We start from the raw sequence: 22,379 nt of genomic DNA on the forward strand, positions 1-22,379 counted from the left end.
GAGGGCCTTAATTTATTTAGACAATTATTTATTAAACATCTGCTACATGAGAGGCACTCGTTTAGGCACTGAGGATGTATGTATGTATGTATCACCGAACAGACAGAAACCTTGTTCTGATGAGGATTAGTCTCAATAGGAAAAGACAGATACTAAACAGTTTTTTTCCTTACTAGGTTAGAAGGTGTTCTGTGATATGATGGAAAATCAGTGTTGTTCAGGAAGGGGAGCAGGAGTGCTGGGGCATGATAGAAATGAGGCTGCAGAATGTTGTCTATACTACTGATGATTTTGAGCATACTAGGAGATAAGGAATAATAAGCCATGCAGAAATATGCTGGAGAGTTTGAAGAAGTGTGAGGCCAGTGTGACTGGAGCTGTGTGTGAGTGTACAGAGGGGGTCATTAGAACAATGAAGTGTGAGTGGTAGGGGCGGGGATAGGCGTGGGGGAGCATTGTAAAGATACTGGTTTTCACTTCCAAGGGAGAAGAGAAGCCAGTGAAGGATTCTGAGTGTCACATAGTGTCCTATTATAATATTACAGATAAGTATTTTTTAGGACAGTTTTTAAAAGACAGGACCTTTATTAAAGTTTTGTTTCTATATAGCTAATATTTAAGATGACTTTCTAATATTCAGTAAAAACTAGTTGGCCATCAAGTTTACTTAGTCATACTAGGGTTAATAAAAACAACACAACAAAACCTCTTTCATAGATTGCTGAATATATTCTGGTAATTTGTATAGTTTAATGACTCTGCAGAAAGCTGGGCCTTTAGGGAGAAAAGAAATGGACATTTATTGAGAACATACTGTATGCTTGTCACTTCACAACTATTTAATCTCCATTCCCACGTGTAAAAAAGGCCTTATTACTATCTCCTTTTAGCATATCCAGGAATGTAGATTTAACATTTCTAAATAATTTGACCAATGAAAAGAGCTAGTCTGTGGCAGAGCAGGGATTAGAAGAATGGTCTCTGGTTCCGTATGTGATTCCCCTAGCAGCTCCCATTTTTACTCTTTTCAAAACCCAGCAAGCACCATATCAGCACAGCTGTGGAATTGCTGATTAGTTTCACTCTGGTTTCTTATATTGAATACAACCTAGTTGTTTCCGTATCAAGTCAAATCACCTGATGTAAACATTAAGTACATAAGTGAAAATTAAAATGCTTCGGGCCAGGCGTGGTGATACACACCTGCAATCCCAGCTACTAGGGAGGTGGAGGCTGCTCTGGAGATAAAGCATGAAATTTTATCTGAAAAATAAATAAAACAGAGCTGAGAGTATGGCTCAAATGGTAGGAGGCCCTGAGTTCAAAACACCGGTACTGCCCTCCCAACCCCCCAAAAAAGAAAATTAAAACCCTTGGTACGTGTAGCAGAAAAGTTGGAAGTCAATTAACTGAGTGTGTTGGTGTTTTTTGTTTTTAAGCGGTAAAAGAGCAGAGCTCATATGAGTCAAATGGTTATTTTGATTTTGGTCTTTTCCGTTGGGCCAAACATAAAGAAACTCTGGGAGAAAGTCCCCTTTTTTCTTTCCTCTCCTCTCCTCTTTTCTTCTCAGTTTTTTTTTTCTTGCCTAGGGCCTTGTGCATGTTAGACAGGCTCTCTACCACTGAGCTACATCCCCAGTCTTAGAAAGCTCCCTTTTAAATTTCAGTATGTGGAGAGCCAGTGGCGAGGCATGCCTTTAGTAATTCTAGCACTTGGGAGGCTAAGCAGGAGGATCACAAGTGAGTTCAAGGCCCACCTGAGCTACATAGCAAGACCCTGTCTCAAAACAAACCGAAACATAAATTGTCACCAAAAACATAAATTTTACCGTGTGGTGTTCAAGTTGCAGTGTATTAGCCATGACACTTGATGAAGAGAAATAGCTCCAGATAGGATGGGTTCAGTTGCTTTGTGAAGAGAAACAAGCTCCTAGCCAGCTGACTAGGTAGTTTACCTCACTACGTTAGGTGTATGTTCTTCCCCCAGCCAAGAAAAAGCAATGTGCAGGGTGAAAACATCTTAAGTAGTCGTTCCTCATTTTTTTGAATTTGTTTTCTGGAATACTTAATCACCGAGGATGATGAGGCTGCTTGTCTGCATTGTAAAAATTTAAAAGATTTACTTGTGAATGGTTCTCATGAAATTACACTTTGAACCCCTCAACATTGACCACAGAAATAGGTTGCTGAAGTGTGCAGCGCTTTGATGTGTAGGGTATTTTAATTTTAGTAAACATGTAGAGTCCTAATACTTATAGTCAGGACTCGAGCAAAGTACCAAATCTTAGAGTTAGATTTCGTTTTTCTTTCTTTTTTTTAGATTTCATTTTTCAAGGATCATTTATTCTCTTTATAAAATAAATTTCGCATGCCTGTTGAAAACCAGCCATTTAATAAGGTACTTATGAAACTGTAAAAATTTAATTTAATTCTTTGATTTTATTTCTTTTGGGAATTTCTTTAGGGGAAAAAAAAAATGGTATGGATAGAGGAAAACAGATTTATTTTTTGAGATGGGGTCTGTGCCCAGGCTAGTCACATACTCGTGGGCTCAAGTGATCCTCCCACCTTGCCTTATAGGTGGCTGGGACTACTGGTGTGTACCAACATACCCAGCCTGAAAAGCAAATTTAAATGAGCTACTTTGCTTGTTAGAAGCTCAAGCATAAGTTTGGGAGAATCAGTTGAAATATTCCTATCTCACGTAAAAGTTTAAGTTATTTCTGTCTTGTTTTCATATAGGTAATCAAGAATTAGCAAAAACAACTTTATGCTAGTCAAAGCAATCTCTGTTCCAAAGTTAAGAAATTCCATTTACAATGGTGGCCATCTTTTGAACGATAATTCTGAGCGATGGTGAGGAGAAAATCATTTAAATTTCCCTGAATGGGCTGGTGGAGTGGCTCAACTGGTAGAGTCCCTGCCCTAGCAAGCAGGAGGCCCTGAATTCAAAACCCAGTCCCACCAAAAAAAAAAAAAAAAAAAAAAAATTCATGAGTGGATTACTTTATAAAAACCTTTGAGGAAAAGTCTGCACAACTAGTTTGAATCTTACAGGTGTACTTTCTGAAAACTTTGTAGGTGGATGTCATTATGTATTATTGTGTGCAGTAATTACACAGTATATTCCACATTTGGCTCAGTAGGTGTACAGCACCTCTTAAAGAAGAGGTGATTTTTACTGTTACAGTGCAGGACACTTAAGAATGAGTGATAAGCAGCACAGGCCTACCACAAGTACTTATTCTAAAAAATACATGAAGGTTTTGTTTGTTCCTTATATTTTCTGGCTATAACCGGAATGTGTTTATGTTTTCTCTGTTAAGTTAGACTGACAGGGCTCTAAATATATTTTTCTTCTGTTGTGTTGTCTTAAAAATAACCTGTCCATTTCACCCCCTCAAGACAGTGAATAGGTGTTCCATTCCTACATTGTCTTTCAGTTAGGTTGTGAGGGAATGGTAATTGTTTGTATTTGAACTACCTCCTTTTCTTTTCCATAAATGTAGGTGAAAATACAGCTTCTCCCCTCAGCATACAACTAGTGAGTCAGGGGTTGCACTTCTGCTCTTTTTCTTTTCCCTTTCACTTGAAGACTATAGAGTAAATGGAAAGACTGCATGCCTCGATGAAACTAGATACCAGTGTTCAGTCCTGGCTCTTCTGTTTTTTTGGATGAGTATAAATCCTGCTCTGAGACTTGGCTTCTTGGTAAAATGAGATCAATAAGACCACCTTGCAGGGTTGTTGATAAGTAAATGCCAACTGGGTGTGGTGGTACACATCTGTAGTCCCTGCACTCAGCAGGCTGAGGCAGGAGGATCTGAAGTTGAGGCCAGTCTGGGCCACACAGGGAGAGCTTGTCAGTTAAAAAAAAAAGAAAAAAAGTGCTTAGCACAGTGCCTGGAACACATTAGGAGCTCAGATAAATACTAGCTGCTAGCTTTTTGGTTCTGATTTTATGGTTGTTATTTTTTCTTTTCCATTTAAGTAAGTTTGCCTTTTTTTTTTTGCTCTGGACTGTTCTTCCTTAGTTTATGGACTTACAAGGAGTCCTTACAATGTGCTAGAGTTAAGGTTTCGTGAATTCAAGTTAAATACTTAGAACTGTAACACTTTGTTTACAGATGAAGACATTGAAGCAGAGAGACTTAAGTAATTTTCCCCAAATCACATAGTAATTAAGAGACACAGGTGGAAATAAAATTCTGTCAGGTTTAGGTCTGCAACTAGTCATGTTAGATTGCCTCTGTGCAAGTAAAGGAAAGAAGGAGAAGATGTACTCTCACCAAGATTCTTAGCCTGACTTTCCTGTAGTAGAACTTTGTCCTTAGGTCAAAGTCTTCAGGAGCAGGCAGTCTCCTTAGTTGAGTTGATTTTTTTCCTATACTTTTGACTCAAACCTGTAATCTATGGAGAGGTCTTTATAGATAAGTGGTTTTGGATACTAGTAACATTTGGCTGTATCTGCAGAATGCTATGTATCACATAGGAAAAATACAATTTTCTATATTAAAACTAGCTCTTCTAAATATTGTATGAAGTTAAGCTGTTAACTATGTGATAATCACATGGAAATCAACACACACCTTTTCTTGAGAATTATGGAAGATTATTAGGGTATTTTAATGTTGAATTTTTTTTTTTTTGGACAGTCCTAGGGTTTGAAAATAGGGCCTTGTCATTAGTAGATGGGCTCAAGTAGATAACTTGAGCCACACTTCTAGCCCTTTTTTGCTATGTTTGTTTTTCAGAAGAGTTTCCTTTTTGCCCAGAGAGAGCCAGTATCCTACCTTCTTATGCCTCCCATGTAGTTGGGATTTCAGGTAGTGTTACTAATGTTTGTCTTGTTGAGCTGAGATACAGGGCTTGATAATTTTTGGCCTCAGCTGGTCTCAAATCATGATCCTCCTGATCTCTGCCTTCCTAGTATCTGGTATTATACCACTCCTGGCCCTATTTTGATGTTTAACAATTGGGTTTTGTGAACTAACCTATCATATAACTAGAATTGCATTTGAAAAGCCATTCCTTTAAAACTGTTAAAAGCCTGAGTGTTTCTTTCTGGAGTTTAGAATGAAATTGAAGGTGAGATGAAAATTCAGAATAATAGAAATAACCAAATGGATCTTAGTTTTTTGTTTTTGCAAGTATCACTCATTAAGATTACTTCCATTTCAAAATTATTAGATATTTGTTAGGCAGACACTTTATCCCTTGAGCCACACCTCCAGCCCATATTAGATATTTGTTGACCAAAAAGTTCATTGTTTTTCTGGAGGAAAATACAGTAGGAATACTTTCTTTACTACATTATCTTTTTGCTGTAGAGTCTGAGCCTTCATTCTTCTATTCACAGTACTTTATAGGTTCAGTAAAAAGATACTCGACTATGTGCTTAGCTTCATCTAAAGCTCTCTATTTGTCTGAATTTTTTTCAGATAAAATAATTTTTGGTATTAAGCATGCACTCTATCTCTGAGCTCCATCCCCATTCCCTAAACTATTATTTAAATGGGATTCTTAAATTTCTTGAGTTACAAAAGAAGGGGGAGGGGACATGTAAGGTTAATATAAAACACTATGTGCTGATAATGTAGCCATTTTTATTTTGGAAAGATGAGCAAGTACGTGCATTTTAGTGTCCATATTGTAGTTTTTCTAACTGTGGTAGTCTTTAATGAAACTATAACAAGACAGGGATTTTTCTCCTGCCCTTCCACCAGCCCCTTTTCTTTCTCTCCTCCTTGCGTTCCTTCCCCAATCCTGCCTCTCCCTCTCACCCTCTTTTTGGCTAGAATTTAAAACCACCAAAATATATCCTATATTTTACACATTTTGAATAGTTGTCACTATTGAATTTCCTTGAAAACTTGATAATATCTAGGTAGCTTTAAAAGTTGAGTACTGAAAATTGTATTGCCTGATCTTATTTAATGACTACTCTTGTGTTCCTTTTAAATAAGTATTAAAGTAAAGTGGCATATACTACATTTGAATGCTGATTCATTGTGGCTATCACATGTTTTTGCTCTTGGGAAGGTACCCACTGGGTTTGTAGTAGAAATAGAGAAAATCCATCTGCTTTTTCTTCCACTTCAGTTTTTTATCCGCCTTCTCATCCCCCATAAAATAATTATTCTCTAGTTAGGCACCCCTTCCTCTTCCTTAGATTGATAAAAGACTTAAACCCTTGTTGCCATATTCTCAAAAATCAGAATACCTTGCCTGGTGGCACCCACGTGGCCTGAGCTCTAAATAGGCCTGAGGAGAGGGCAGGTGTATGTACGCTAGCTACTCTTGGACAGCCTTGAGATGACAGAGTAGAGCCCTTCCAAGTAGGGAAGTAAAGTGTTAGAATTTATCACAGGCACAGGCATCTGACAGAGAAATGATGAAAGTATAAGAAGGCTTTGCAGGAATGGTATGGCCTGTAAACCCTTGGCCTAGCTGGAGTCTGTACTGTCAGTTCTTTACCAGGTATCACATTATTTGTTATGGTATTAGAAATGGGTTGCTTAGAATAGATAATGCCCCAGATACCAGAAATTTACACATAAACTGGTTAAAATGGCTTACATTTACATATGTGTTATTTATTGAGTTCTTTTTAAAAAATAAAATATGAGAAATTAATTTATTTGTATAATTTTGTTATTATTTTGTATGGATAAGACAATCTTTTTTCTAAATGTACCCCCAATTTTCTAATATCTTGCTTTCTGATAGGAAATCACTAATAGAGTGAATAGCTCTTTTTGACTTGCAGAAGTGATGTAAACTGCGTTTTTTAGCTTCCTGTTTTCAGTAAAGATGATGAAAACTTAAGGGAACAGAGTACTGGATTTAATGTACTATATGATAAAATCCCAAATAAGCCTGATTATTTTACTGCCTCTAACTTTTAAGCAAGTGGGGGAAATGTTACGCAGAAGTTATACGGTGTTTAATTAAATCATTTCCAGATGTGGCCGGTGGTTGGTTAGTCTCCACTTCTTGTAACATTGCACAGTAGTCACTAATGATCATAGTGAACCTCGAGTACTTCCCTGTTCTTCAAAAGAGGATCAAATCTGTCAGTGTACCCTATGTAATTTAAATTATTCCTTGGTATTTGATTTCATTTTGAGTTTGTTGTCATTGAATAGTAGATCTCAAGGAGGAGGTAGTTTTCAAAAGGGAAGACTCCTAGATCTTCGAGAGAGGTGTCGTATAATGGAATATGACTAATCTGGTGTCCAGAGGAGGTAGAATTATTAGTGAAGCAGCAGAAGGCTAGTGAATGTGTACTTTCTCAGTTTTAATGGAGAAAAGAGGTTGAGATTGTCATCTTTAATTCTAAGTAGTAACATGTTTGGGGAGAGAGAGAGGAGTGTGGCAGACCTATCAGACTACTGAGCTTGAACATCTTTCATATTGCAAAACGTAGGGTTGGTTTTCAGATTTGATTTTGCAATCTTATTTTTACTCCGTGACAGGTGGAAATATTTATAACTTTGGTGGTCTTTTTCCTAAGAATCTCAAAAGCTTTAGAAACATGTGCAGCAAGTAGTGTGGTTTGTGGGAAGATTACTAAGACTTGGATTTGTGAGACCACTTTGTTCTTGTCTCATTTCTACTAAGCAACTGGGTGATTTTTGTGAACAAAATGCTTTAGCCTTCTGAGTCTGTGTTGTCATCTGTCCAGTTGGGGTTGAGGTTTGTGATTTGTCATTTTGGACCAGATCAGAGATTCAGATGTATTGCTTAAACTACAGAATAGTCTATTAATATGTGCCTGCTCAAGTTCTCTTTCTCCATTTACCATAGTAGCATAAGAAGAAACCAGGTGTTTTGCTGAGAGATATATTGGAATTTGAGAGGGAAAGAGTAACAGTGGGGAGGCTGAGGTGGCACAGGAGACCAGCTTGAGCGGTGGGGTGGGTGAAGAACTTGGTCTTTGGTACCAGGAGAGAGTGGAGAGCTTAATTTCCTTACTTCATTTTGTTTTGGGTTCAGGTTAGAGTGGCTCAGGCTGAAGAGAAAGATGATTCCTTCAAGGGAAACAGGAGAAAGTCCTATTACAAAGTATCTCAATAGGAACGATGTTTCTTCTTATTTGAGTGAAAATAGGAAATTTTAGTAATTTTGTGGTTCCTGAATATCACCTGGAGAAATGTAGGATGCTAATATTCTGTTGCCTTTTTCTGTTTGATAAAAATGGCAAGCAAACAAAGGCAGGTGGTGTTGGGGAACATGGCACTCTGTATCTTTTACAGTGGGTGTTAGGACTGCAGCAGAGACCTGTTAACTTTGCTGTTCCCCAGGGTCATTTGACTGACTGGCTAGATAGTGCCACCTTCCCCACATCACTCCTCCTGCACCCCTCTTGGAGGTTGGCCTTTAGAGTTTTGAAAGTAGCTGCACTTAACCTTCTAGAGCCTTTGTCTGTGCCCTCCGGATCCACTTTAGGATAAATGCAGCGAGGTGAGCTTCCTTTGCCTCCATGCTAGTTCCTCTTCCAAAAGTATACCAAAGCGTGTGTTTGGGATTTTAAAAAAATTGTCTTGTTGATTAATGATAGATTAAAAATAAGTATTAAGCTAAAATGTTTTAATGTTTTATGAGAAAAATATTACTAAGAATGATCAGTCAGCCATATAGAAATACTTAGTATATGTGATTTTACATAGTTTCAGTTTATTTTCTGATTTCAATAGAACAAGTTGAAATCATCGCAGAAGGATAAAGTTCGTCAGTTTATGATCTTCACACAATCTAGTGAAAAAACAGCAGTAAGTTGTCTTTCTCAAAATGACTGGAAGTTAGATGTTGCAACAGATAATTTTTTCCAAAATCCTGAACTTTATATACGAGAGAGTGTAAAAGGATCATTGGACAGGAAGAAGTTAGAACAACTATACAATAGATACAAAGGTGAGTGCTTGTGACTTTAAATATTTTGAACCAGGTTTTTCCAGTGTTATGGGCTTGTGAGAAATAAATACTACGTAAATATAAGTTGGGTGGACATGTCTAACAGAGCTCTGTAGATCTTGGATTATTTCAAGAGATCTATTTGAGAGGAAAAATTTTCCTCTTTTCACTAAAATCTCTTCTTTGCCTCTTTATTGTCTTCTTTTTTCTTTCCATTATTCAATTTGAGAATGGGAGGTAGTGGGCCATTTTTTTCCTCCCCTCATTTTTGTAAAACTCAGCTGAACCAGATTTTAAGAAAATATGTGCATTTTAAAAAGAATTATAAAGCAACACATACTTTAAAAAAAGTTAAGTGGGAACCAGGCTCCAGTGGCTTACCCCTGTAATCCTAGCTACTTAGAAGGCTGAGATCCAGAGGATTGCGGCTAGAGGCTGGCGCTGAGGCAAAGTGTTTGCAAGACCCCATCTCAACCAATAGTTAGGTGTGGTGCAGTGGCACATGCCTGGCGGCTGTCATCTCAAGCTCTGCAGGGTGCTGAGATTTGGGAGGATCGAGGTGCCAGTGGGCAAAAAAAAAAAAAGGTTCTCTCGGTGGGGTGGCATATGCCTGTCATCCTATTAAGGGTGGGAAGCTTAAAAAGAAGGATCCTCCAGGCTGGCAGGGGCAAAAAGTGAGATTCTTCTCCATCTCCAAAATAACTAGAGAGTAAAAGGGCTAGATGTGTGGTTCAGGCAGTAGAGCACATGCTTTGCAGGAACAAAGCCCTGAGTTCAAATCCCTGAGTTCAAACCTCAGGACTGCCAAATAAGAGTTAAACAGGGCTGAAGGATGTAGCTCAGTGCTAGAGCACTTACTTGTCTAGTATGTACCCCTTCCCCAGCACTGTAGAAAAAAATTAAAAAGTACATGATAAGTGAAATAAAGACATGGTTAAGGAGGGGTGGCTTAGTGGTAGAGTGCCTGCCTACCATGTGGGTCCTAGGTTCCATCCCCATCATGGGGATAGGAATTAGTAGTTTCTCTGTCTTTTCCTAATTTATTCTCCAGAGGTCACCAATATTTAATATCCTGGAATGTGTCTTTCCATGTCTTTTATGTTTATAAAGAAATATATAGAGTTTTAAATTTTTTCCAAAAAATGGGATTATGTTTTATGCATAAACTCATGCTGCAAAGTCAAAGGATGTGCTTTTTTAAAAATTTTGGAGCACTAGAGCTTAAACCTAGGGACTTGTGCATGCTGGGCAAGTGTCCACCACTGCCATATTTCCACCCTGATGTGCATGCTTTCTATTGCTTAGTGTTACTGCCACATTACTAAGATACTTTTGATAGCAGTATGAGTGCCTCTTTCTCTTTGTGTTTATCAATAGTTTAAAATTTTCTTGTGTGATAAGTAAATATTAATATTTTCTTTTAACAACATATTTATATTGTTGATATTAAGATTGAATTTACATAATATAGTTTATCTGATACTCAAAAATGATTATTGTTTTAAGAGAAAAAGAATTTAATACTGTTAATTTAGGATGCCTACTTAAACAACATATGGATATGTTGAAGTAGAATCCTTGTCCCTAGATAGCAGTTTCTCATTTTCTGAATATGTATCAGTATGGGACACTTTTCACATGGATGAGATTTTAAAAAATAAGTGTCCATCTCTGTATACACCGTCCTGCTTGCTTTAATAATGCTATTTAGGGCCAAATGGCCTAAACTATTGTTCGGGAAACGTCTGTTACAGCAGTAGTGCTTCACGTCTCTGGTGTATCGTGATGTTGTGAGAATGGAAAATAAAACGTTACTTTTCAGTTTTCGAAGTGTCTCATAGAGTATGGCACTAATTTAATACCGCATTATTATTTTTAAAGATCCTCAAGATGAAAATAAGATTGGAATAGATGGTATTCAGCAGTTCTGTGATGACCTGGCACTTGACCCGGCCAGCATCAGTGTGTTGATCATTGCGTGGAAATTCAGAGCAGCGACGCAGTGCGAGTTCTCCAGACAGGAGTTCATGGACGGCATGACAGAGTTAGGGTGAGTCTATGAAACGAAATTATGTCATCAGCTTATAAATGTAAGCTCAAATTTTTACTGGGCCACAAACAGTATGAATAGAAATGGGCTAACATGCTGGCTTCCATATTAAATGGTTTTATGGGTTTGTCATGTATCTGTATGATTATTACAGTGTACTTGTATTTGCATTTGTTTCTAAGAGGGGATTACTAGTACTGAAGTTATTATGCATTAATATTTAGTGTGCAAAAGTGAAAAGAGCAAGTTTGTGATTTATTTCCTAATGTGTGGCTGTATACTCTGAATTGATAAAAATCCTAGAATTTAAAAGCTGGAATTTACCTTTGAAATTAGAATTGCTCATTGTACTACTTATGCCTCGATAGATGATTTAGCTGAATGTCTTTGGATACATAGATTGGAAAGTCATGGGTGGAGGTTTTACTTATGACTTCTAGTTGTCTGTGCTGACTGCAAAAGTATTCACTCTGTGGGGAGATAGCAGGCTGCACTTTCTGTTTTTAGTAAGCCTCTGTTAACCATTTTATTTCAGTAACTGTTAAGTGCTTCACCTATTTCTTCAGGTGCTTCACCTATTTCTTCACAAGTTTGTGAGAGAAGTAGTGTACTAAGATACAAAGAAATTATAAAATTAGGTAATATTAGAGTCAGAATTAAAGCCAGGATTCTGCTTTTTGAGCTTGAGGGACGTTGTAATTAGTTAGCAAAGACACAAAAACCAGGGAAGTTTTTGTTTACTTAATTTTGCAGTGTTGGGGATTGAACCCAGGTTCTCACACACATGCTAAACAAGTGCTCTGACATTGAGCCTAACCCCATCCCTGACCAGGGAGATTTAAAGAAGTATCTTATTATATAAAAGAAAACTTAAGGTACAACAGGGGTAGCAGTAGCTATTACCATTCCAGGGGCTGAGTGAAGTGAATAAACCAGGAAAGAATTTAGAAACTGAAGGGATCCCAGCAAGGCTGAGATTCATACCCTAGGGGTGGGCGGGGATAGAGGGCATGGCCACTGTAGGAATTGGATGTCTGTGATGAAGCCTCCACTGTGGTGGGTCAGAAACGGTTATAGGCCATGTGTTGGGAAGACAGGAGAGCTGTCACCATTGGTGGACATTGCTGGAACCTCTCAGTACACTGAAACCATCGTTCTCTATAGAAAACCACCTGGTGTAAAAGATTCTTGTTTCTTTCTCTTTTGGCCTTTCAGTACTCTCTTGATAGAGTCTGACATTGAGGAAGTAAGCTTGCAAGAAGAATAAAGTCTTAAGGTTTTGTAGCCCACTATTACAAAGCAGGGCAAAGAAGGGTGGCCTTAAAGCTGAGAGGCAGTGCGAAGGCCTGAATTCAAACACCAGTCCCACCAAAAAAAAAAAAAAAAAAAAAAGCTGAGAGGCAATAAATTAATAATTGTCTATCCTGACCTTGCTGGAATTTTCTATGCCAAGGACAACTTTCATTAGAACTTAAAAAACATTTTTGTTTTTCATTTGATTCTGAATTCATGTAAAATGCTATGAATTTCAAAATCAGATGTTTAATTTACAAAGTTACCTATAAGGTATTACAAAGAATATAGAAGGAAAATAAAAGCAAAAATCATTAGAAGATAAAGTAAATTGATTTCTTTGTGAAATTTTAAAGAAATAGAATATTTTTATCATAAGGCTATTAGGAGGAAAGGAAGACTGGTACTTGTACCTTTTTAACTCTCTGAAAGTTGAATGTTTTGCAAATGTAGGAAAAATTTAATATTGGGATAATTCAGAGGTGGTAGGTGTTCAGTTGATATTTATTATTGCATTTTGTATATAACAAGCAAGTTTTCAAGAGGAATACTTCCTCACTTAAGCAAGGGTCCATGCTTCTCCTTAGTTTGGAAGCTATACATGTGATTAATTTCCATGTAAGCAGTGTCATATACAATTTAAACTGATGATTGTAATTGTGATTACTTTACATTCATTGAAGCAGACTTCTGTAAGTTAATGTGTTGATAGTTCAATGGATTATGTTTTTAAAAGTAATAGCCCATTTTAAAAATAAATTGTTTCTAACATTTCATTACTCCAGACTCTTTCCTCATCTGACTCCATACAAGAGTCCCCCTTACCCAGGGTTTTGCTCTTTTGAGGCTTCAGTGACTTGTGGTCAACTGTGGTCCCAAATTATTAGTTGGAAAATTCCAGGAAAACCCCAATTCATAAGTTTTAAGTTATGCATTGTTGTGAGTAGTGTGGTGAAATCCTGCACCATCCTGCTTTGTCCTGCCTGGGATGTGAGCCTTCCTTTGTCTAGCTTATCCATACTACATGTTACATGCCAGTAAGTCACTTATTAGCTGTCTTGATTATCATATCAACTCTATCAATATTGTATCCAGTGCTTCTGTTCAAGTAACCCTTAATCTTACCAAATTATGGTCCAAGGTACAAGAGTAGTTATGCTGATAATTTGGATATACTAAAGAAAAGCTATAAAGTGCTTTCTTTAAGTGAAAAAGTATATTTTGAGAGAGACCACATTCATTATAACTTTTATTGTAGTGTATTGTTACAATTATTTTATTATTAGTTATTAATCTTTTACTGTGCCTCATAAGTTTAGGTATCATGGATATATATGTATAGGAAAAAACATAGCATATTTAGGGTTTGGTGTTTCAGGCATTCACTGTAGGTCTTAGAACGTATCCCCTGTGGATAAGGGGACTACTGTATTTGTTTATATTTATGTAGTGTGAAAAGATGAAATTGCAATTATATGATTTTTAAAAAAGTTGAAGGAAATAAATATAAGACCTTATAAGGATAAATAAGTTAAGTTTTTAATTTATAGTGAAAAGTTAACATTTTATAAACTTAATTTCATAATGTAGATGTGACAGCATAGAAAAACTAAAGGCCCAGATACCCAAGATGGAACAAGAATTGAAAGAACCAGGACGATTTAAGGATTTTTACCAGTTTACTTTTAATTTTGCAAAGAATCCAGGACAAAAAGGATTAGGTAAGAATATTTTAAACTTATATTTGGTGTTTCAAATATATGTAAGTACATTGACAGTAGCACTTCTGCAATAGAAATGTTTGTTGAGCATAAAGTCATCATGAAAATGCTAGTTACTGGAAAACAATGGGAAACAGTGAATTTTCAGTCAGAAAATACTGGGCATATTGGATAATAGGGTTACTCTGGATTCCAAGTGTAAACTACTGATTTTTTTTAAAAAAAATAAAGACTATTAATACAGAAAATAAATAAATAAATGGTTGTTAGTATTCCTCTTACATTTACTTATTTATCCATTCTTTCGTTCATACATGATCCAGAAGATATTTCAGGATATTAGGATCTATAAAAGTAGCATTATAAGATTTTTGAGTCATAGGATGGCCAATAACTTTATTTTTTTTATTTGAAAACTATAAGAAAGAATGAAAAAGAACATGATTATCATTCATAAACTTATTTTTCTGAAAAAAACTCTTGACAATAATGTAGATGACTTTAGCTACTGGACCACTTTGTCTACTGGTTAATTAGATCAATCAGTTTATTCTGAATGAAACATATATACACACACATTTGCTTTTGAGGCAGCTAGGGGAATATATAAAAGATGCAGTCCAATTTACACATTTCCTTAAAAGATGACATAGTTGTAGACAGTACAAAGTAAATGAACCTAGGGGTTTTAGAGAAAAAGGGAAGAATGAACGAAAGCAGAAGTGATTGGGAAATGCCTTCTGGGCAAGGTACAGTATGAGCTGTAGCTGGACAAGGGAAGGTAAAAGATGTTCCAATCTGAGGATAGTTATGAATGAGGATCTGAAACCTCAAAAGTAAGCTTGGATTTCTTGTAGAAGAGAGAAGGCATTGGTTTGATTTTAATGGGAATACTTCTTTAAACATTAAATTGGTGAGACACAGTAAAGCTAAATAAATAACCAGGTTGTTTTTGAAAACAGGACAGAAAGGTATAAGTAGGAATTTGTGGGAAATGGGGACCCACTGAAAGTTTTGATGAGGGCAGTAACTTTCTTTAATGTGAACTTTCAGTGTGCCTGACAGTGTGCTAAGTATTTCATATATTCTGCTTTAGTAATTGAAGAGTTTCATGAGCTAATCTTTCGTTCAGTAATTTACCACCTGCTGAGTGACAGATATGAAGTAATAGGTGCTAGTCATATTTTATCCTTAATTCGCAGATGTGAAAACAGTCATAGCAAAGTTAAAGAACTTGATCAATGATGAAAATGAGTTTCTGTTCTTGTTTTGTGGGCCTTCCCTCCCTCCTCTCATTGTCCTCCCTCCCTGTTCTCATTTTCCTCCTTCCCTCATTGCTTCATGCATGTTAGGCAAACTCTGTACAGCTGAGCTGCACCCTCAGTCATTGCTTTTGTTTTTGAAGGTAAAGTAGATGGACAGGCTAATGGAGCCTCTTGTGCTAATCCTTTGTTATATTTTAGATGGAGGGGGGAAGTGTTAAGAAAAGGATTATATGACTAGGGGTTAGACCAAGAAGTGATTGAAAGCTAGAAAAGAAGAAATAAATGTAATGGAGAATTAGCCTGAAGAGAGTGTAAACATGACTTGATCAAAGATTCAAATTTCCTTAAAGCATAATTCTAACACAAACTCCTTTTGAACTGATGGTTCAAAATAGGTTGAATTTTTTTTTGGTGGTCCTGGAGTTTGAACTTGGCCTCACACTTGCTAGGCATGCGCTCTATGACTTGAGCTATACCCCCAGCCCTAAATATATGCTTATTACTCATCAGCACAAAGTGATTGTGCTTGTTTGTGGGATGCATGTGACATTTCAATATATGAACACAATGTGTGGTGGTCAGATCATGGTAGATCCTAATTTTGCAGGCAGAGTAAACCAGGGCATCTGAGATCAGCTTCTCTTTCTGTAGCTACCAGTTAAGTAGGATGGTTTTTCTAGTTTCCTCTTTCCTTCCCACAAATTAAAATCTGTTAAAAGCTTTTTGAGTTTACATTAAAAGAACTGTTTTGATATTAGAAATGTAGTACAATATTTTGTTAAAGATGTTGTGAATGTCACATTGATTTAAGGGTATTGAACCTATTTCTTAGTTATATCCCTATCCCTTATAGGATCATAGTTTTGGGTGAATATATAGTTTTGATAGTGTATCTGGGTTTTTATTATGTAGTGAAAGTAAAAACCAAGATTAAATTTTTGTAGCTGTTGGATATATTAAGGATGTTAAATTGGAATTTTAGATTACAGAAAAAATTTGAGGAAAAATACCATGTGAAACCATTAGATTTAAAAATTGTGTTTACTGTCTGATAATTACTGTGCTTAAGAAAAAAAATGTAACATTGTTTAATGGTTATAGAGTTTCTGCTTTGTAAGATGAAGAGAATTCTGGAGATTGGTTGTATAACAACAAGTGTGTCTAGCACTGCTGAACTGTACACTTAGGAAGGAAGATGCAAAATTTTTAAATATATGTATTTAATCACAGTGAAAAAGTTATTTTAAAATCCCCTAAACTATCAAATGTTCAATACAAAGAACACTAATGTAGAATATGGACTTAATTAATAATAATGTATACATATCGATTCATCAATTACAAAATATATACCACACTAAAACAAGATGTTAAAAACAGTGGAAACTGGGGGTGGGGGATAAGAAGAAAGTCTTGGGGGGATGGGGAAGAAGTACTAAAAGGCAAATCATAGTTTCTCTTTTTGTTATGCATGGGTATTAGGTGTCAGGAAATGTAATGATTCACTTAGTTGAAGAACTTAATTAAAAAGAAAACTGTTTTCTTGACAACCTTTCCTAAAGTTCTCCCAAGTCTAAATTACTAGATTTGGCAGAAAGGACTTAGAAGATAAAAGAAGAGATGAGGTCCAAAACAAGTAGGCAAGAAGTGATAGTGACAACACTGGTTTGTTTATAAGTAGCTTTGCTAGTTATAATGAGCTCTGAGTTTTCCTATTTTTTCACTTTCTACGTCCTCTTTCCTCCCCCGCACCCAGGATTTCCTGCATGTAAGGCAGAAGATCACTGCACTATACCCACAGGCCTGTAGTCTTACTTTTTGTGACACCAGGATAGGGTGCTTCCTCTACCACTTTCTGCTTCAGTAATCTGATATTCCTCATAGTTCTTTGAATCTTTAAAATTTGAAAGGGATTTCTTAAGTACTCTATAAAATCTAACTTACCCAAAGCAGCAGCCCTAATAAATAATGCTCATTTAACTTCTACTGTTGAACACTCAGGGATTGTGTACACACATTGTATCAGGAAGTTTACTACTTGTTACATAGTTCTCTCTTACTAAGTTAACATCTTTGTCTTTATAACTTCTACAATTGCTGTTATTTGTCCTCTAGTGCAACATAGAGGAAGCCCAGCTATTTAAAGGTCACTGTTCCCTCTTGTCTTTTTTTGTAGGCCAGCATTTCAATTCATTTTAACTATTCTTCACTTGAGGATATGTTTGGTATTCCTGTTACTGTTCCCCAAATATATTTCGAAAAGTTTGTTGGTTTCTCTCAAAATAGAACACTAAAAGCTGAACATGATATTCCAGAAGGAGGCTCTTTAATGTAGAACATTGTAAATCTGTTATTTTTTGTGGGACTCTTCATTCTATTAGTGTGGTCAAAGATTATATAGTTCTTTAGCAGTCATTTTAAGGACTATAGTGGACCCTTGCTAGAATAAAATCTTTGAATTGTGGTTCAGCTTGAATTTTATACCTGTGCAGTTGATTTAAAACATTTTAACATTATTTGTTAAGCATTTACTCTGAAGTCAGGAGAGGTGATGCACATCTGAAAGTCTAGCAATCAGGAGGTTGAGGCAGGAGGATTATGAGCTCTGGGCCAGCCTGGGCAATATAGCAAGTTCTAGACCAGCCTGGGCTACATAGTGAGACACTGTCTTAGAGGAAAAAAATAATAATGCTTAGAAATAATTTATACTGTTTTAAAGAGCATTTGTATGTAGGTAATATCATTTGATTCTCATAACAACCCTTTGAGCTAAGTGAAAAAGATATCCTCTCCATCATATAGATTAAGAAACTCATAGCTAGAGTCTGATTTTCTAGCTATGTGACTTTATAGCTGGTGGAACTGGGATTAGACCTCAGTCTTACGACTTCATTCTGCGTGTTTTTTATTACATTAGGTTGTGCTAACTAAAGGTATTTCTAAATAAATTAAGACATTGTGAATAGCATTTTAAATTGCTATTCCCTCTGCCTTAGTGAGTTGATAACATTTTGTTTCCCTTAGGAACTATCAGTTCATTTCCATGGTCATCCTGCACGCAACTGATCATTTTTATGATGTCTGACATTGCCTTTGTTAATTTTGTTTGAAAGAGTGACAGTGGCAAGAAATAAAATCACAAAAATTAAAAAAGTAAAATGAGTGATACTGGGAGTATGTCTGTTGGCATTTTAAATTAGTATAAGGGTTTAAGGATTCATTCTATAAGTATCTCAATTTTAGGCAATACTGTGATGAGGACTTATCATTGAATTTGCTCTTTTCCAGCACTGCTGCAGAATCTGTAAAAATAATTTTTAAATTGTTAAAAATAATAGTAGTAATAAAGACTCATATATTATTTACTAGGCACTGTTGTGAATCTTTATGTGTATTAACTCAGTTCTTATAACAACCCAGCGAGAGGGTAGGTACTATTGTTACCTTCATTTTAAATTGAATCATAGGTCAGCTCTGTTGCCCAAGGTCACATAACTCGGGGAAGAGTAGGAGTTTAACAGACAAAAATTCATGTTCTAAACTACCATACCCAACCATCTCTCACTAGCAAGCCTGTTTCTGTCACTCTGACATTTCTGACAATTTTTCCTATAGCGTTTGTCAGTTGACATTTTATCCTTGTTCAGTTTAATCGTATGTATGTTAGCTCTTATTTATAACTTACTACGTTTTTGAGCCTTTTTCATTCAAAAATATTCATCAGTTGCTTACCGTGTGAAGTCTGGCACATCTTACGTCAGTCGAGGGGAGTTTGTGATATCTTCAAAAAGGTTATAATTTTGAGCCTTGAAGGATGCACATTTTCAAGGGCAAAAGAAAAAAGAATTCATTCCAGGTGGTGGGATTGGTATGTTCTTTTGCTCAGAGGTGAAGGAATATTGCAAGTAAGTACATTTAACTAGAAGTATAGACACTATCTGAACAGGAAACATTAATAAATTTTAACATGGATGTTAACACTAGATTCATGCCCGAACAGTCTATCTCAAAGTACTGTTGTCCTGCCAGGCACTGGTGACTCAAACTTGTAATCCTAGCTACTTGAGAGGCTTAGGATCAGGAGGATCCTGGTTCAAGGCCAGCCTGGGCAAATAGTTCACAAGACTGCATCTCCCAAAATAACCAGAGCAAAATGGGCTGGAGGTGTGGATCAAGCAGTAGAGCACCTGCTTGGTAAGTGTGAAGCCCTGAGTTCAAAACCCGCCCCCCCCCCAAAAAAAAAAAAAAAAAAACACTGTAGTCCTTTAGAAGAAAGGTTAGAAGAAAGAGATACTGGTTAAGGAGCGAACTAGAAATGAAGAGTGCCCTAGCATAGGCCTGCCATTGGGGTTAGAGAAAAGGTGGATTTAAAATGTACTTAGAAGATACAATGAGAGAGCTTTGGATAAATGTGTGTCATGAGGGGACATTTAGAAATCTGATTTGTTTTTTAGTAGTTATTATGGCCAAGGGTTTGTCCTGCCATAAAGGTGCTCAGTGTCCTACCATGCATAGGGTATCCATGTTCAATGGGAACATGGTTCTTATTGAGAAGTATTGTAATGGGATCGTGGCATTTATTGAGAAAGGAAAAACTTCCATGAAGGCAAGATAATGAGTTCATTTTGAGCCCTTCTGAGTTTGAGTTGTTGTGGATACCCAGTTGAAGATGACCTTAGGCAGTTTAGCAATGTGAGTCTACAGTACAGAGACAAATTTCATATTTAGGGGTTATTAGAGGTGATTGAATGTACAACATAAAAAAAGGTTTAAAAATCTACTGAGGGAAGTAAGTAGTAGAAGTGGTGGTTAAAGAAGACTAGTATTTAACAGGTAAATGGGGAGGAAGAGGAGCCTGTAAAAGAGAATGAGTAGGCCAAAGAGGACAGAGGAAAATCAACAGACTACTGTTGTTGAAGCTCAAGGAGGTGACAGTTCTTAGAAGGTGTGCTCAGTTCTGCCAAATATGGCAGGGACACAAATATTAAGACACTAAAGTAATGATTTGGCAACTAGGAGAGACTGATGATTCTTCTGGGATTAATTCAGTGGGGTGGGTGATGGAGTTAGACATTGGTTAATAGGATTACCAAGTATTTTGTCATTGTCTAAAACAAAGAAGAGAGAGGGTAGCTAGTAAAAGGGATAAGAGAGCCGTGAGAAATTTTTAAAAGATAGATGGATAGATCTGTGTCTTTGTGGAATGTGAGAAGCCAAAGAGTAGTAGAAAATTTGCTATGTAGCTCAGGTGGGTCTTGTACTCAAGATCATTTTGCCTTCTAAGTGCTGGGATCAGAAGTGTGTGCCTCCAGGCTTGCCTCTTGCTTAGGTTTTTTTTGGTGGTACTGGGGTTTAAACCTGACCTCCCGTTTACTAAGCAGACACTGTACCACTCTGCCAGCCCCATAGTTTGAGTTTTTCAAGGAGCTTTTATACTGCTCTCCGTAATGACTATGCTAATTTACATCCTGTCAGTGGTGTATGACAATTCCTTTTTCTCCACATGCTTGCCAGCATTTGTGGGTTTTTGGCATTTTGATATAGCCATTCAGACTTAGATGAGATACTATCTTACTGTGATTTTGGTTTGCATTTCCCTGGTGGCTAATGAGATTTAGTGTTTTTTTTCATATTATTTTGCCATTGTAATTCTTTTGAGAAATAACTTCAGATCATTTGCCCATTTTTTTAAAAACTTGGATTGTTTGGGTTTTTTTTTTTAAAGCTCATTATTCTATAGGATGAGAAAGGGGTCAAATTTCAATCTGCATACGTATATCTAGTTTTTCTAGCATCATTTAATTGAAGAGACTGTCCTTCATTGTATGTTTTTGGTGCCTTTTTGAGAACTACTGGCTATAGATGGATGGTTTTATTTCTGGAATCTATTCTGTCCAGTGGTCTTTGTGTCTATTTTAAGCCAGTGCCATGCTATTTTGTTTACTCTAGTTTTGTATGTGTTGAAATCAGGTATTATGATTCCTTTATTTTTTTCTTTTTGTTCAAGATTCCTTTGGCTATTAGGATTTTCTTTTCTTTTTTTTTTGGTGTTGGGTATTGAATCCAGTCCTTACCACATGCTAGACAAGTGGTCTACATTGAGCTACATCCCCAGCCCTTTTGTACTTCCATATTGAATTTTAGCATTGATTTTTTTTTTCTAGCTTTGTGACTAGTGATTGCATTGAGTCTGTAAATTGTTTAGGCATTTATGAACATTCTTAACTATTATAATGCATGAACATGGGAGAGCTCATTTGTGTGTGTGTGAGAGTTTCTTTCATCAGTGTTTTGTAGATTTTCATGGTAGAGGGCTTTCACTTCCTTTGTTAAATTTATTCCTAGGTATTTTCTTTTATGGCTATTGTGAATGGAATTGCTTTCATGATTTCTTTCTTAGAAAGCTTATTATATAAAAAAGCTGCCTTTTTTTCATGTTGATTTTTGTATCCTGCAACTTTACTGAATGTCCTTATCAGTTTTAGTTGTCTTTTGGTGGGGTCTCTTTCAGAGAATATGGCTGGTTTGGATTAGAGTAGAGGCAGGTACAATCTGAATAGAGTTCTGTGGTTATATTACTTTTTATATATGGACATTGAAGCTGTTCAGGATGATGGCAGAACGTGGGATCAAGAAGGACTGTGAACCATTTATGACGTCAGTGAGTGTGGCAGACTTGAACAGGAGCTTGATAGAGATAAGAAGGGAAGTGTTGTTATGTGTTTTCTAGAGCAAATGTGTTTCCGTGAAGGTAGAAGAATAATGATTTGGAGGTGGTGGTGGTGATCTAAGAAAGTGACTATGCCCCTTTGAGAGGGGTAATTGGCAGCTGCCACTTGAAAGTAGTGCTGTAAATTAGTATCTTTTGGGCTGATCCAGGTTTCAGGTAGCACAAGGAGATTGAGGGTGTATTCTCTGAAAAAAAATTCAAGATACAGGGAGATTAGTTTTGTTGTAAAGGACATTCTAGGGATTCACAGTAGGCTTGGAAATGAGGGAAAAAAGGGAGAACAAAATTGGAGGGTAGGAGGAAAATCCTAGTATGGGGATTGAGATGAGAATGCAAAAAATAATCAGGTCTACATTCTGGGTAATAGGGATGGTGAATGGGATTTATTTGCCTCCAAGTTTAAA

The 22,379-nt window shown here is 36.5% G+C and overlaps 1 protein-coding gene across 4 annotated transcripts in view; it reads left to right on the forward strand.

Moving 5' to 3' along the window:
* Dcun1d1 (defective in cullin neddylation 1 domain containing 1) overlaps positions 1-22,379 on the forward strand; it is a 30,698-nt gene that overhangs the window by 2,799 nt on the left and 5,520 nt on the right. For 2 of the 4 annotated variants that reach the window (XM_020169142.2, XM_020169157.2), the window contains exons 2-4: positions 8,700-8,916; positions 10,798-10,966; positions 13,850-13,980. In XM_020169142.2, coding sequence (XP_020024731.1) covers positions 8,700-8,916; positions 10,798-10,966; positions 13,850-13,980 — 517 coding nt within the window. Of the gene's footprint in view, positions 1-2,485; positions 8,467-8,699; positions 8,917-10,797; positions 10,967-13,849; positions 13,981-22,379 lie in introns of those variants that run through there. The other 2 variants (XM_074073672.1, XM_074073673.1) reach the window with 2 other exon arrangements.

The sequence above is a fragment of the Castor canadensis genome, chromosome 5 (assembly GCF_047511655.1).
Source record: "Castor canadensis chromosome 5, mCasCan1.hap1v2, whole genome shotgun sequence".
NCBI classification, from domain to species: domain Eukaryota; kingdom Metazoa; phylum Chordata; class Mammalia; order Rodentia; family Castoridae; genus Castor; species Castor canadensis.